At 42.6% G+C, this 17908-nt stretch overlaps 1 protein-coding gene across 1 annotated transcript in view; it reads right to left on the bottom strand.

The window, feature by feature from the left end:
- Positions 1-7380: 7380 nt before the first annotated feature.
- LOC123508584 overlaps positions 7381-17908 on the bottom strand; it is a 183184-nt gene continuing 172656 nt past the window's right edge. Inside the window, 3 exon segments of the mRNA XM_045262355.1 lie at positions 7381-8735; positions 14823-15035; positions 16942-17124. Of these exon segments, the coding sequence (XP_045118290.1) occupies positions 8198-8735; positions 14823-15035; positions 16942-17124 (934 nt within the window). The 3' untranslated portion in view covers positions 7381-8197.

Raw genomic sequence — 17908 nt, 5'->3', positions numbered from 1 at the left:
CGGAAGTAGAGCAGATATCGACATTTGGCAGTTTCCTCAACCCTCGGGGCCTCGTTATCTCACTCACGCTCCAACAAAGCAGTTCACGCGAATCATTTGCTCGACAATACACCGTAACTCCAGCCCAGCAGCCTCGCCCCGTCCACCAAATATCCACGCACCACATTAGGGCGGTTCCATATAGCGCCAGCATGGGAATCACGCCTCAGCCAAACTCTGTAACTGTACAACTTTCTCTTCTTCCTCCTCCTCATTCTTGTCCTACGTCTCGTCCTACTTTTCCTCCTCCTCCTCATTGTCCTAATCCTCCTCCTCCTCCTCATTCTTCAACTAAATATCCTTCTCTGGTTAGTTATCTCTTCGCTAGTTCTTTACCACCACCATCACCACCACCACCACCACTTCCTCCTTCTCTTTCTCATTACTCTGCACTTTTTTCCCCATATTCAACTCCTTCACCACCACCACCACTATTACCCCCACCACTACTACGACTTCCTCCTCCTCCTCATCCTTCTCATTATATCATACTTTTTTCCTATTATTCCGTATCTTTTTTTCCCTATCCTACCCCTTCACTACCACCATCACCACCACTGCTATTTCCTCCACTTCCTGGTTATTCCGATTCTTTCCCTATTTCACTTCTTTAAAACCGCTACCGTCTTCTCTTTCTCCTCCAACCAGCGAGCTATATTTTTTCTCCTTCGAGCGAGTCACAGCCTCTCCTTCTCATCTCTAATGATCTTCGGATTATTCGTAATGTCTCACAAGAGCCACCTCGAGGAGCGCCCGGCATATCAAACAGCGGGTCGCCTTCTCGAGTGTGTCTGGGTGGAGGGAGAGTGGGAGAGAGGGAGGAGGTGGCAGAGAGGAACGAAGGGGAAGAGGAGATGGTAGCGATCGAGGCGGGGAGAGGAGTGGAGGAAGTATGAAGGGAAGAGGGGGAGGAGGTGGATGAGGAGGAGTGAGGGTGGAGAGAGGAAGAGGGCGAGGAGAGGGGATGGAGTGGTTATTAAAGTTTGATTTTACTGTAATGATTCTGTCTATATTTATCGTGACGCCGAGGCTGTTCAGAGAGAGGTGAGTCTGTGTGTGAGAGAGAGAGAGAGAGAGAGAGAGAGAGAGAGAGTGAGAGAGAGAGAGAGAGAGAGAGAGAGAGAGAGAGAGAGAGAGAGAGAGAGAGAGAGAGAGAGAGAGAGAGATGACAGGACTTGGATATCACTACGGGCGATTTTTCCATGAACTTGTCACTGCATTAAAGGTCGTTATTCTCTCTAAACACTTGAAAAAACGTTCCAGATCATCATACAACACTAAGACCCAACCCTGTTTTGAGTTGCCACTGACCAGAAGGACAGGAGGCGACACTGGACCACCCTGCACACACACACACACACACACACATTACCGCGAGTTACCACATCAATCATTCCCGTAGCATTTAAGACAATACTACTAATTAACACTTCGTGGCAAGATCATTCAAGGAAATCCTCACAATATGAATACCTCACGAGCCATGTCAACCCAACCCACTCACGACTCGGGCCTTCATTGGATCCAGCCAGCAGTGAACGTCTTATTGTCGCCCTCTCGGAGCTGCGGGTCTCGGCACAATACAGCTCGCGACACATGCTCGTATTCTGAAACGCCTTGCTCTCTCACCATCACTGCTTTCCAAAGGCTCTAGTTGAAGGTACTCGTGTTTTTAAGGGTATTTTTATGGTTCTGATAATGGACTGGCAAGATTTCTAGTTCATATAAGGAAGAACTGTCTGAAAACCGTGCTAGTTTTCTCTGTGGTCTTGGAAAATTGTCGCGGTGAGAGGGCAAGTCGTTTCTGAATATGGCCGAGAGACGCCTCTTGAAGCACGCTGTCTGCTTGTATGGGAATTCTAATTGGTATGACTTCTAGGAGACACTTTGCCAGTGACGTGAACAAGGGAATGGCTCACTAGTTCTCTCTAAAATGTGTATATACGTATCCACTCACACTGTTGGAATATGACTGCAGAGCGACAGCCACCGACAAAAGCAAGGCCTGGACATGGAGACAACACTCCACGGTGGCAGGATGCTGGTGACGAAGTGCTGGTGTTGCATCAAAGTCAACGTTTTTGTTATTGTGTTCTTGGTGATAAGCTGAATTTATTTATATATTTGTTTATAACCGAAAGTCTTGGGATGAAATAGACTCCTAGATGTTATTGTGATTTCTAGTGGAACGAAGGGAGGGAGGGAGGGAGGGAGGGTGGGAGGTAAAGCCAGATAGATAGATAGATAGATAGATAGATAGATAGATAGATAGATAGATAGATAGATAGATAGATAGATAGATAGATAGATAGATAGATAGATAGATAGATAGATAGATAGATAGATAGATAGATAGATAGATAGAGAGAGAGAGAGAGAGAGAGAGAGAGAGAGAGAGAGAGAGAGAGAGAGAGAGAGAGAGAGAGAGAGAGAGAGAGAGAGAGAGAGAGAGAGACGCTCTCCTTTATAATTCTAAAAAAAAGGCAATAAAAAAAATTCCAGAACTAAACTTCAAACTTACATCCCAAACTTTCCCTAACTTTTCCGGAAATTTACGTACCACTGATTAATTTTTTTCCTGCACACACAACACCGCTCCAAGCATCAACCATACACCTTAGTACTCACCCACCTCTCCCTACACACACACACACACACACACACACACACACACACAAGCCTCCCTGATACATCTCCTACCTCCCCCTACACACACACACACACACACCTCCATGATACGTCTCCCTGGCAATGATAAGCCGCTATGGACCATCATCCCGTTAAGTCGATCGGAAAGGTCAAGGCCTCCAGACACAAAGCGAGTCATCGATATTTGCGTCACATTCACGTATCATAACATGGGGACACTATCGTCAGACACCTGGACATCTTACCTCTGCTTCTTTTTAATGCTCCCTCTTTATGTAATAGGGAATACATAGGCCTCTAGGTCAGTAAAAATTCTAGAAAAATGTTGTAATGCAGGTAGTAGTATAAAGTTTGTATATAAGAAAAGGAAATCTACAGGCAAAAGAAGAATGTATAATGAAAAAAAGTTAAAGAATATAAGAACATAAGGAAATGAGGGAAGCTGCAAGAGGTTGTCAGGCTTACACGTGGCAGTCCCTCTATGAGCAAAGTTACTTATCCATCAATCCACCTATGATTCCCTTCCATAAATTCATCTATTCTTCTTTTAAAGCTCCCTACTGACTCAGCACTAACATGATTACTGTGTCCGTTCATCAACCACTCTGTTAGTGAACCAGTTCCTTTCCGTTTCTTTCCTAAACTTGAATTTCTCATGTTTAAATTTATTATTTCTGATTCTACCTTGGTTATTGATTCTAAGAACTTCGCTTATGTCCTCTTCGTTATAAACCCTTTACCGCTTCAGTACTTCTATCAGTGAACTTATTCCTTTCCATTTCTTTCCAAACTTAAATTTCTCATGTTAAAATTAATTATTTCTAACTCTACCCTGGTTAAGAACTTCGCTTATGTCCTCTTTGTTACGACCCCTTTACCGCTTCAGTACTTCTATCAGGTCTCCTCTTACGTCTCTCTATGGAATGCAAATTTAGTTTCGTATACAGTCACATGACAAAAAAATCCCTCAAATAGCGCAAGTTTTTAGGTTTGTCTTTAGTGTTTTCTTGTTTTTAGTAATAATTTAAGAAGTACTCCTTTGAATATAACCTCACAGTCACAAGAAATTACCTCAAATGAAGTTAATGAAGATTTTTTTCAGTGTTTCCATGTTTTTAGTAATAGTTTAACAAGTATTCCGCACTATTACACGGATAAACGTCATGGAAACCCGTCTAAGCATGATGCGTTTGAAAAATAACCACTAAAAAGAATATGAAGCTTTTTATAGTAGACGCTTTGGTGTTTAGAAGCTCTTGCTATTTTTTCGAGTATCTAGTGATTTTTGAGTCTCTTACTTCTTCACATCAATTTTCAGCCTGAGTAGAATGTTGTGCTGGCTATATTTACTTAATTTCGTGGGTTTTAGGTGATGAGGTAAACAGTTAAGAGTGAAAAGCGATTAACATTTCTACACACAAAGTACAAATATCAACAGCAATGTCGTTTACCTTTCCTCTCACTCTTAAATCAACCACTACCTCTCTCTCTCTCCTCTCCTTCACCCTCTGTCTCTCTCTCTCTTTCCCTCTCCCTCCCTCTCCCGCCCTTCCCAGATCACTTAAAACACAAACGAGATGAAACAAACAGCGAGTCCACTTTGATTTTTATTACACACACACACACACACACACACACACACACACACACACACACACACAAAGTTCGTTCGTTTATGTACACCTCACTTTGGCTTCAGCTTCGCAAACTTTTCTTCCATTCTCGTCTTATTTATCACCAAGGTTCAGAATAGAGCCTTTTTCTTTTTCTTTTTTTCTTGTTTCGATTTTATATTTTCTCAATTCTTCACCAACACACAAGTCGTTTGCCTCTGGGTTTTGTATGGCTTTATGTTGATCCCCCTCCTCTCTCTCTCTCTCTCTCTCTCTCTCTCATCAATTTTAGCTCTTTCCTTTTTACTTTTTTTTGCATTATATTTAACTCTTACCCTCTCTGTTTCCCCTTTTTGAATATTATTTTTGGTCAATTAGTGCTATTCTTACTTCTTCTCTTCTTGTTTTGTTCCTTTTCCATATTTTCTTTCTTTTCGTATGTCTGAAATTTTATCTGTTATATTCCTTCTCCCTATTTTAATAGCATTTCTCATTTAAATTAACAGTATTCTTTTCCCTCTTATTTTCTTGTTCATTTTCTATCTCTTTTCATTCTTCCTTTACCTGTGAATCCTTTTTTTTTTTTTCTTTTGTTCACTCACTTCCTTCCCTTTTTTCAATTATTTTCCTCTTATCACATTTCTATTCAATTTTCCCGTATTTCTGAATCTTAAAAAAACTTTCTTCCCATCACTTCATTCTATCTTTTTTTCGTCTTTTTCAAGTAATCAAACATCTATCAGAACACCACAGCACTACCACAACACCACAGCATCACCGCAGGAACACCACAGCTCCGCCACACAATCAGGCTTCGTTACATACCAATAACCGCCTCGAATCAATGCTCAGACACACAGTTCGAGCCCCCCGCTGGTTCGATACTTTGAGCTCTCATTCTATCCCGCGGTTCCCGCCTGTCGTGAGAGACAATCTGGGTGTGATGAAGGCAGGAAAATTGTCTGTCTTTCTTTCTGTCTGTCTGTCTGTTTGTCTTTCTTTCGGTCTGTCTGTCCGTCTGTCTTTCTGTCTGTTTGTCTGTCTCATATAGATAGATAAATGGATGGAAATGGAAGTAAATACGTGCATAAACAGAGATAGATAGATAGATGAACTGACAAAAATAGATAAGTAGACAGACATAGACAGATAGATAAACTGACTTAGACAAATAGACAGATAAATAGACAGACAGATAGACAAACAGATAGATAGATAAGGTACACAGACAGACAAACAGGCAGACAGACAGACAAATAGATAGACAGACAAATATACTGAAAGATAGATAGACAAATTGATAGCTAGATAAGAAGAAAATGTAAATGAACAGACAGACGACGGACAAATAAATAGATATATGAATAGATAGATTGGAAGATAGATAGATATATACATAGATAGATAGTTAAATGGATGGATGGAAGAAAACAAACACACGCACGCACGTAAAAAGCCACTCCCCATCACATCTCTCTCTCTCTCTCTCTCTCTCTCTCTCTCTCTCTCTCATGGCGGTGTTTCATATCGTCATTTCATCCGCATTTCTTTTGATCCATTTGCCATCAATCACATTTTCCGACACGACCATTTCTCCTCGTCACGCGTTACACTTCTTTCCTTATCTGCTGGTGTGCTCGTTTCTCGCTAAGGCATTTTATTTCCACTTACTTTGGCCTCGTATTTATCATTTTTCCATCTGTGCTGCTTCAAATCGAGTGTCTTATGTGTGTGTATACGTGTGTGTGTGTGTGTGTGTGTGTGTGTGTGTGTGTGTGTGTGTAGGAGGTAGAGCGAAGCTAGGGAGAGGTAAAGGAGGAAGGGAGAGGGGAAGGAATGAGACACAAGAGAGAGAGAGAGAGAGAGAGAGAGAGAGAGAGAGAGAGAGAGAGAGAGAGAGAGGGGTACCAAACACCGGAGGAATGGTTAGGGACAGGAAGAGAGGGGAAGGAAGGGGAGGGGAGGGAGAGAGGAGAGAGGACGAGGAAGAATAGATGAGAAGGGGAAGGGGAGAGAGAAAAGAATAGTTGGGGAAGAGGAGAGAGGGAAGGGGATAACAAAATCGACTTCTGAGAGAGAGAGAGAGAGAGAGAGAGAGAGAGAGAGAGAGAGAGAGAGGTATTGATGGTGGTAGTGCTGGTGATGGTGGTGGTGGTTGCGTTCCAAGTCCTGGGAATTCAGAATATTGAGTCCAGTGAGGTTCTGTTGGATCCTGGAATGGTGCTCTTTTCTCCTCCTCCTCCTCCTCCTCCTCCTCCTCTTCCTCCTCCTGCCTCCTCCTCCTCCACCAAAAGAAGAGTTTTCCCTCCCACGCCGCAAGTTTCTTCCCTCCTTCAGGCAACTTTTATTGACGCGGCAGGATTTTTCTCCCATCACTGGCGGGCATTAGGCGACCAGCGGCCTCTTGATTGCGCCTCACCGGGACTGTTTAGTGCTCTTCGGGATTCAGTTTTTCCTTCTTTCTCTCCCTCCGATCTTGAATATTGGAAGTGTGGCTGTGATCGTGTTTCGCCGCCACAGCAACCTCGTCACGCCACGGCTGCTGGGAAAGTAATAGCAAGATAAGTTGGATTTGGGAAGAGTTTAGTGGTAAAATAAGGAAGGTCATGAGCAAGACCGTGGTGAAAATAGTAAAGGAAATTTGAGGTGACACAAAGATTGGAAGAAATTAAAAGTTTGTGTGTGTAAGTTAATTTGTAAGATTAAGAAGGTGGATTAGGTTGATGAAGGGAAGGAGAGAAGAATATTGCTATTACTACTACTACTACTACTACTGCTACTACTACTAACACTGCTACTCCTTCTCCTCCTCCTTCTCCTCCTCCTCCTCCTCCTACTACTACTACTACTGCTACTACTACTAACAATGCTACTCCTTCTCCTCCTCCTCCTCCTCCTCTCTCCTCCTCCTCCTCCTACTACTACTACTACTACTACTACTACTACTACTCCTTCTCCTTCTCCTCCTCCTCCTACTACTACTACTACTACTACTACTACACTTTTAGTACTACTACTACTACTACTACTACTACTACTACTACTACTACCACCACCCAGGGCTAGTCAAATACTGTAGTACTGAAGCGTTACAGACGACTTTTATTAATGCCAAAAATACAGAGATGTAGCTTCTTCCTCGCGGTCTTACAGGACATGACGAGCGGTTATCAATCTTACGGGAAATGTACAGTCGAGGGAGACAGGGAGCAGCGAACAGAAGACTGGGAGCTCGTGTGAGGACGGAAAAGTTTATGTACACACTAACACTAATAAATAGATGATGCAAATGATCTTATTCATATGGAATTATGAATGAGTACTTCCTCTCTCTCTCTCTCTCTCTCTCTCTCGTATTAAAGTACTAAGCACTCGAACACTCAACGCACATCCAGTCGGTATTAAAATTAGCGGTATCTATTTCAGTATCGTCTCCACTCAATAACTGAATAGATACGCCAATTTTTCGAGCGAAGGGAAGGAGGGAGAGAGGAAGGAAGGATGATCCCCCGATGAATCGATGCGTGGATGAGAAGGAATAAATCTGCTGAGAGGTAAGATAAAAAAAGAAAAAAAAATCAACGTAGGTAATATATACAGAACTATCCGAATTTTGTTCCTCCTGCTTCATTTGAGGCTCAGAATTCGGACAGAGACAAATGATTCAATAGCAATGCGCATGAATCTTAGCTTACTGATGGATGAGATGAGGAAATGAGTGGATGAGTGGATGAATGGATGCATGGTTATAATTAGTTACCTTCTTGCTTTTTCTCTCTCTGCCTGCGTTGATATGACAACTGGAGGGACTTTGAATCATCCAAAAAAAGGATCATAATAAGCGAAGCGCGGGACTACACTCTAATGGAGCTTCGAGACAAATGAAGAGGCGAGTGTTATACAGAAGACGTTGCCTCTATCTTACTTTCTAATTCTTGTTCTCTTTCCTTCTCCTCCTCTTCCTCCTCGTCCTCGGACACCCTGGAAACTCTGTGCCTACCTCTGCTGTCCGCCTCCACGTCATCCCTGCAGAGCCCCATCTCGCAAATCACAACAGCCTCTCCTTGACATAGCGAGTTCCCATTTTCTACACCAGGTTTTCTTTGATCGCTGAGAAGCTCCTGCGCTGCTTGGTCCACGTTTTCTATATCGCTCCTCCCTCTCTTCTTCTTCGCCTTGGACACATTGAGCGCGTGTTTCAGAATCTCCTCTTGCTCTGGGGTGAAGGAGAGGCGCGTGTAACAGTTCTTGATGGGGTGAGGGGAGCCTGCTTGCTTCATCACCCCGCTGTGGGATTCATCGTCGCCAGAGGCAAGGTGGTCGTCCGATGGCTCCTCGTCGCTGTGGTTGCTGTGGCTCATCTCCTGCACGGTGCTGAGACGCTCGTTCTCAGCCCCAGCACACCCGCAAGTGGTCTCAGGCTTGGTGGGGGTCCTGTGGGAGGGATGGGTTAGCTAAAAAGGGAAGGTGCTGTAACATTTGTAGCAGTGAAGGTGTCTAACTCTTCACTTTTTTCTATGTAAGAGAGGAAAACTGGCCAAGGACAATATAAAACAAGAAAAAGCACCTCTTAGTTGTCAGTTCTCTTGCAGATCCGAGATAATTAGCCATAAAAACAAAAACAAGAAAGGTATAAATGTTTTCAAACCTCCCTCTTAAATGAAGTCAAATAGCAATCATACATCGTGGCCTGCTTCGTTACATCAATGACTCGTTACCAGCTCAGGTTCGAAGGTTTGAATGACAGCGTGTCGTGGGTCAAAGCGTGCGAGAAAACAGGAACCTCAGCTGTTTACGATTCATTATGGCAACGAAATAGACAAATCATGACCACGACTGCACAAGTAATTCTATTTGCAGCAACTGTCTACTGTCATGATGCTCTCACCACTAATTGGTCCAAATAATGTTCCCGTTTTCTTTTAAGTTTATTGCTAGGCTATCATCGCGTTTGCATCCCTGTATCCTTTATCTCCAATGTTTATAGTTTTTTTTCGTGAGAATGCAGATTTTTAGTGGGAATATAAAGGCAAATTGGTTTTAAAGAAGATACTTTAAGATACAAAGGGAATATTCCAGTCAATCACAGTGATAATCTCGCTAAGTGACAGTTTTGCCATGCTCGTGTGTCCTTAAGTGAAGTCCGCCGTATCAGTGACAGGTTTAGTAATTTATTTTCAAGGATAATAATCTGTTTTTTTACACTTCTGAAAGGTTTGCTGAAGTGTGCGTGCAGGGTTGCCTCACCATCCCGGACATGAACTCGAAGCGGCCTCATGATGAAGAAATGAAGCGTTACACTTAAAAAAGACTTATCATCCAGCAAAGGAGCGAGTGAGGGTGAGTGGGGTGTGCTGTCTGTACAGTGCAAGAATGTGTTTGTAAATATTTCTGTACTTCTGTATTTCCAACTTTTAATGACTTGAGAGGGAGGTTTCAATACATGTATCCCTTCCCTTTGGCTAACACTCTCGGACCTGCAAGGGGATTAGCAAACTAAGTGGGCCTTTTTCTATATTTCACTCTTTATGTTACCCTTGGCCAGCTTTCCCCTCTTCTTAAAAAGAAAGAAAAAAAAAAGAGCACACGAGGGGAGAGTGCACGAACATGTGAATATTTGAAGAAAACACAAGAAAGAGGTGAAGGAGTATGGTGAAGCAGATTATATGTATGAGAGAAAGGAGTTTTGTATCTGGTAAGACAGCACACAAACACACATGAATGATGGATATAAATGTATAAAGACAATGATTAAAAACGAAAGGGGTGGATTTTGTTAGTACAGCACACATTGAGGGAAAGATAAAATGTAGACTAGTGCAGGTGTATTGAAGCAAGAAAGAAGACACACAAGTACTGATGACAACACCACATCAAGACACTGAAGGAAGACAAGGACCATATTTCGAATCACTTTGGGCACTCGTAAAGACAATTTCCAAAAAGCACATGTATAATTAATAAGAATTTTAATGGAGTCTTTTTTTCCAAATAATACAGAATCTTAAACTGTCACAGAATTAAATAAAATCTTTGAAACCCCAATAACATTCACTAGAGCCTGAGAAATAAGGACTCAGATTTTCATTGGCGTGTTTTCCGTATTGATGAAACAATTCTAAATTATTACGAGAATCGGGAAAAAATCTTGAAAACCGTAATAACATCCACTAATAACCGAAAAAAAGAGTCCTACTGATAATATAAACTCTTAAATCAGGGTTCTCAATCTGGGGTTCGCAAACCCCCAGGGGTTCACAAGAAGATTTCCAGGGGTACTTAGATGATTGATTTAATTATACATCCTTTGCAGAATACCTTTGCCTATTGAGTTAGTGTCAGTCACTAAATTAACATTCTGTTCGATGTCAAATTACTGGGAGTTCGGGTCTTACGTTTAAATAATAATTAATTACAGCTACAGACCCAGACAAAACCCAAACCAAAACACATCAGGAAGTGCCGATATCCAGGCTACACTTCCGCCTATCAACTGAACTGAACTGAATACCATGTTCAGGCTATGGCAAGACAGAGCTCAGGAACACAGTGATGAAAACACTACAGCATCCTCGGACTATTTCTGTTTCAGCCGCTAATTTTCTTTTTTTTTTATCATTAAGAAAGCCGAACAAATATTGCTCTACTCATTCCCTGTGAAGAATTAACCTGTGCAGAAGCGAGGTGAAATGTGTGTTAAGGTTCCGTGCTGTATTTAAGTCTCTAGAAATTAAAGATCTCGGTACACCAGACAATTATGTTTCGCTCTTTATTGTGATGTTAGTCGTATAAACTCAAGTAACTATAAAGAAATACCATGGTAGAATAAGAACAGAAAATACTGGAAGGAGTAAAAGCATGGTAAATCAATAGATACATCGTAATACAGTGTTTAGAGACGACTACTCTGTACCGCGAGACGATGCTGACCCACTCCTGAATTAAACCAACCTGCGAACACTGAAAATGTGACAGTTTGGGTCCTCTCCTATTGACATTAATCAAAGTATTACGATTTATTCACAACAGTTATGTATTGTACTTAGAAGGAATACAGGCCTGATGTGTTTGAGATGTGGCATTTTGTTATAGTGCATTTCGCACTATATAGCGACTGTTTAGGACCGAAAAAACTATAGCTTCAGGTAGATATACAATGTTATCTATCGATTTGCATCTTAAAGTAAGGAAAAAAATTACAAATATTGATGCATTTTTTTTTATAGTCCTCCTTGCTTCTCGAAAAGGTTAAAGAACACTAAATTATACCCTGAGAAAAAAAAAAAAAATACAGTAAAAGAGATAAGATAAAAATAACCAACATCTCTATTATCACGAAGGTTAAGAATAATACTAGGACTAATTAAGTAATTCAGAGATAACGAAACGAACGACGATCACGAGAGCTTCCACGATAACAGTGTGTATGATAAGATGTGATTCCAGATTCCTCGATAGCGCTCCGAGTTTCCAAGATAACAATGTCATTCCAGTTTCCTCGATAGCGATGCGAGTTTCCAAAATGCCATTCCACGATAAAGATGCCATTCCAGTTTCCACGATAATAATGCGAGTTTCCACGATCAAGATGCAATTCCAGTTTCCACGGTAACGATGCGGGTTTCCACGATGTCGATGCGGTTCCAGTTCTCACGATGCGATTTCACGACACAATATTGAAGTCCACTTGCCTACACAGGTACTGGGACGAGCCCTTTCACCCCGTAAGGGTCCACCCCAGACCCTTGGGTGCGAGTAGAGTGACGCTGCCACCTTCCTGCGCCGCAATTGAAGTTCACTTGCCTACACCGGTACTGGGATGAACCCTTTCACCCCGTCAGGTCCACCCACACCCTTAGGTGCGAGGAGAGTGGCGCTGCCACCTCACTGCGACGCAATTGAAGTTCACTTGCCTACACAGGTACTGAGACGAACCCTTTCACCCCGTAAGGGTTCACCCCAGACCCTTGAGTGCGAGGAGAGTGACGCTGCCACCTTACTGCGCCTCACACGGGTAGCCATGAGCAATGACCGCCACACACCACTCCCCAAACACTGTCAGTGAGTCCTTTTCACCCCGTAAAGGACCACTGGTATTGTCAGTGCCTGGTGCATGGCGCACAGCGTGCCCTCGTTCATGGCGAGTTGTTCAGCACGGTGTCATTATAAGCAGAGGTCCGTACACACCACTCACCACCAGACTCTATGCAAGGAGCCCTTATCACCCCTTAAAGGCCCCTCACGGCATCATCTGGTGGACGGTAGACACGGCAGACTGCTTAAGGCGACCCCTTGCCTAGTGTGAGGCGCTGCAAGTTGACGACAACCAGTGAGCTTGAAGCCGCAAAGGAAAATGAGTCCACGTTAACAATGGGATTCCACGACAGGTTGCGATTCCAGTGTCCACGGTAAAGATGTGTTTGTCGAGGATAACGATCCGTTTATCGAGGCTAACGATGCGGCGATGGCGATGGCGAAACGATTCAAAGTATTATTACCTACACAGGTACTGGGACGAAACTTTTCACCCTGAAAGGGTCAACCCCAGTCCCGTGGTTATGAGAGCAGTGACGATGCAACCTTGCAATGCCTCACACGGGTCGCCATGAGCAATGACCCGCCACACACCACTCCCCAAACACTGTCATGAAGTGAGTCCTTTTTACCTAACCTAACCTAACCTAACCTAACCTAACCTAACCTAACGTAAAGGACCACTGGTACTGTCAGTGCCTGGCTCATGGCACACAGCGTGCCCTCGTTCATGGCGAGTTGTTCAGCCCGGTGTCATTATAAGCAGGGGACCCGTACACACCACTCACCACCAGACTCTATGCAAGGAGCCCTTATCACCCCTTTAGGGCCCCTCACGGCACCATCTGGTGAGTGGTAGACATTGATCTCTTGCTTATGGCGACCCTTGCCTAGTGTGAGGCGCTGCAAGTGGACGACTAGTAGTGAAGCTTGAGGCCACCAAGGAAAAGAAGGACCTGCAGCCAGTTCCCTGCCTTGGGCCCCAGACCGGACCCGACAGCCACCTCCTTCCCCCGTGCGGCGCCCAAGGCCGTCACGGCCCTCAACAACTTTAGGCCGAAAGTTCTCAATCGTCGTTTAAATTTTCATTCGAATATAAAATCGTCGATGGTAAACGAAAAATAACTTTGGTCTGAAAGTGTGCAAGAGTTAGCTGATTAATGAAACAAGGAGAGGCAGCTTTGCTTCGGAGTATTTAGTGTACTTTGCATGTTGCTGCCGTGAATGTGTACGTGTTTGTAGATAACTGGATAGAAACAGTAGACCAATGGTAGTTGTGTAACTATTGGGGAACTTTTGAAAATTAGTTAAGCTTCTGGATAGAGTGGATGAGTGCACACAGGTTTGCTTGTCTTATACATAAACAAAATTTTTTTTCTATTTTATGCTCTTAGAAAAAAAGCAAACTTAGTTTCCTTTATTTACCTGATCACAATGACGTGTAAATATCAATGTTTCAAATATAAAGAAATACTAGGAGAGGACCCAAACTCCCGTTGAAGTCGCCAGATTCAACAGATATCGTAATATTTCACAGAAAAGATGGTCAACTGCATATCGTATATTTTTTTTTATATTCTTCTGTCACATAAGGAGACATCAAGATAGGTAAAGTATTTTCAAACATGTATGTACGACAAAAATCGCTATAATAGTAGAGTTAGGTTATAACTCTGCATTGTGTTTTTATATACCATCTTGCTCTATTCTTGGGACAATAATTACTTCTTCCTCAATTGATAGCTCGAAGTTAGTATGACATTTTCTTTTCCTCTAGGTTAGTAAGTAGACTACAAGACACCATGAACATATGAAGCCCCGTAAATGAGATTATTTTTATAACTTAGAAATCAAAGTCTGATAATGAGATTGTCTATTGCCAACCAAACCGTTCTGCATAGACGTCTTCAGCATCATAGAGACCTAACGATGTTAGCTCATGGACAGTGGCCATCCTGACAGCGCGAAACCACAGCGGGTTCATAAGATTTCCAGGGGTACTTAGATGGCTGATCTAATAAAATCCTTTGCAGTACCATTGCATATTGAATTCCATGTTCCATGTGGGAGTTCGGGTAAATGGTCTTATAACTAAGGGGGTTCTTAACGATAAAAAGGTTGAGAACTCCTGTCTTAAATCATCACACAAAAAAAAAAACCATTAAAAGCCAAATAAAATCCAATAATACTTAAAAAGTCATATTGATGTTGAAAACCTTAAGCCACCACAAAAAGCACCAAAACCACTCTAGAAAGCTGATAGAAGTCTTACTGATGCTGAAAAAATCTTAAACCACCATAAGAACCACAAAAAAACACCCTTGAAAACCCCAATCACACCCACTTAACCCTCTAATAAGAAGTCGAAACCCACCAAAGCGTTGCAAAATAAGGTCCGTGAAGGAGAAAGCACAAAGGACAAGTGCATGAAGGCAGAACATTTAGCAAGAAGCAGACGACACACGGGCATAGGGAGAACTGAGTAACCTGATCGGCGAGACATTCCTCTGAAGGGAGTCCTGGGAGCCGCTGACGATGGTGCCACCCAAGAGAGACCCGTTGTTGCTCTGCTGCGAGGTCCTGGTGCGGGTGAGGTCGCATAAGGTGATCTGCGTCAGGGTGGAACTGCGGTGATTAGGCGCGTTCACCACCGTGTTGTGAGGGAAGGTGTTGTTGACGGACGAGTAGGCGCCCTTGTACCTGGCATAGAAACGCGGGACTTGTCACTGGTGTTTCTGAGTGTGTATAGGATGAGAAGGCATAGAAGAACACTTATTGCTTTTAATTTATATAGTTTCAGAAGACGTAGAAAATGGTAGCACCTATGTTTTGAATGTGTGTAGGATCAAAAGGCATACAAGAGAGTAGTACTTATGTGTCTCAATATATATAGGATCAGAAGGCATAGAAAAGAGTAGCACTTATGATTCTGAATGTGTTTAGGATCAGAAAGCATAGAGGAGATGATTCTGACTGTGTGTAGGATCAGAAAGCATATAAAAGAATGGTATTCATAACAGATTCCATAGCATATCATTAACTTTGGATGTCTGCTCGTAAAAAAAAAATAATGATTAAATTTTAGTCCGAACTTAATATAGAGACTAAAAATTTAAGTTACAGATCTTAAGGGGGGAGGTGTTACTGACAGACTATAGTACCCGCTCTTGCATGTGGGACTTGTCACTGGCTCTACTAAATTTAGGATAAAAAAATGCAACAAATAGAAAAAAGGAAATAAAAAAATAGAATAAACTATAAAAAAAGTGGTATTTAATGTAACGAACAGTATATGATGCCAATAACTTAATTTAAGTGGATGTGTTCGCGTGAAAATAGCACAAACAAAGTCACATTAAAAGGTCCTAGGTAATCTCGTTACACACACACACACACACACACACACACACACACACACACACAGATTCTCCCACCTTCCCACGCGTACACACACAGACTCCACACACCCACATCCACACCCATCCACACACACACACACACACACACACACACACACACACACACACACACACACACACACACGTACACACACGTACACACACACAAGTGGCATCCGCAATACTGTTTCAAACGACTATCTGGCAAAGAGTTTAAGGGATTCTAATTAACAGAGGGCATCAGGTAATTCCTCCATATCCGGGCAGTGCCTCCACCTGGTAACGAGTGGCGGCTCGCTAGGCACTCGACGCTCAACACACGAGCATATTTCACATCCCGCACACGCTGAATACCATTGATGGGGATATATACTCATTCAAATGGAAAAAGAGGGATTAAGTACACGTGTTCCATAATATAATTTCCCGCCAATACAAGATTAGCTGGATGAATTGATGGATAAATTGGTTTATACATTTCCAGCAGCCACATAATTCACGTTAAATGCAATGAATACAACCAGATTACACGAACATAAAGTAATTACTCATATGATAACTTCCGTGTTGGCTTCCTGTTTCTATCTTTACCTATTTATATTTCTTACCTGAGTCATTAAGGAGGAAACTCACCTGGCTTACCTGGGGACTCATTACTCACCTCGGGGCGTCCCTCCTCATTTGTGTCCAGGTGTCAAGGACTCTCCCGAAGCAACACAACACGCCAGGCCCATCACCGCCCCCTCACCGCCTCCACACACGCGCCTCAAGCCTCCCTTACCTTACTCCTCGTCCCATCCTCTTTACCATCTCCTTATCCTTCTCTTCCTCCTCTTGGCCAACGTCTCTCGCTTCGTCTTATGCTTCACTTTAGTTGAGTTTATCCTGAATCGTTTGTTTTGTTTTTCTTAATTTTTCTTGTTTTAATCGTTCTCTCTTTTCCCAGTTCGTTCTTTGTATCGTTAAATTTTTCTTCTCCTCCTCCTTGTCTTCTTCATATTTCTTCTACTCGCTTCACTTTGTTCCTCGTATACTCGTCTACTTGTCATCTCGTCATCGTTATTGTTGTCGTTGTCATTGCTATTATCCCTCCTGCTTTTCATATCACAACTATCACGGCTCCTCTTCCTATCACTCCTATCACTGCTTCTCCTTCTTCTCCTTCTCTACTCGTACCCACCACAACCCAACACCAACAGAATACTCACTTCATCGCCCTCTTGGTGCAGAACCCGTACCGCGCCAGCAGGATGAAGAGGTCACGGCGGTACTGCTTCGTCAGGATAGCGTAAAGGTAAGGATTGGCGCACGAGTTGAGGGGATAGAAGAACACCAGCAGGATCTTGGCCCGGGTGACGTTAATCAGCGGAAGACCTGCTACCGCTGTGAGTCTGTGAAGGGGCACGAAGAGGCGGTGAGGAGAGGGAAGGTTGAGTGGAGAGGAGATAAGGGTGTGGTAGTGTATACTTAAGACACACGAGGCTAAGATCTTACGGGAAATAATGGATGTGGTGTGTTCATTAGGGAGGAAAAATAAAAGTTGTATGAAGGGTTTGTGTAATTTTGTGTTTTGTGTAAGAAGGAGAAAGAATCGATGTGAAGAAGGTCCTGTTTTTACTTTCCTTACGTGAGAGACTGAAGACTTACTTTATAGTTTCTTTTAACTTTCACCTTTTTTTCCATTAAAATTGAAGTAAAGTTACATTAAACTGAGGAAAAAGAGAAAGGGTTAAATGTTCCTGGGGTTAAAATATTCTCACCAAAAATGTTCTTACTAAAAATTGTCAATAATAAAAGCGTAAAAAGAATAATTTAGTGTTTTCTTTAAAAATTACATGCCTTCGTCTTTGCATTGAAGTTAGTACAGCGAAATCCGATTAACGCACAACAACAAAAATAAGTTAAAAAGAAATTGTTCTCATGTAACAATAACATAAGAAATAATGAAGCAGAGACAAGGTGAGGTCAAGAAGGGAGTGGAGGAAGAGAAAGAGTAAATAGGTCTAAGATGAAGTGCGGCAGAGAAGTAGATTTAAACAAGCTTAATTAGTGTATGGCATGTTGAGGAGGCGACCAGGTGAGGCGCGCTGCACGTCACCTGGAGAGCAGACAAGGCACACCTCATGTCTGTCTCTTCTTACCTGACCATTTGAGATAGAGAGAATGGTTCAGTAC

Source organism: Portunus trituberculatus, chromosome 25 (assembly GCF_017591435.1).
Source record: "Portunus trituberculatus isolate SZX2019 chromosome 25, ASM1759143v1, whole genome shotgun sequence".
Classification (NCBI taxonomy): domain Eukaryota; kingdom Metazoa; phylum Arthropoda; class Malacostraca; order Decapoda; family Portunidae; genus Portunus; species Portunus trituberculatus.
Note: the sequence above shows the minus strand (reverse complement) of the source record. Positions and strands in the feature narration are given on the sequence as shown.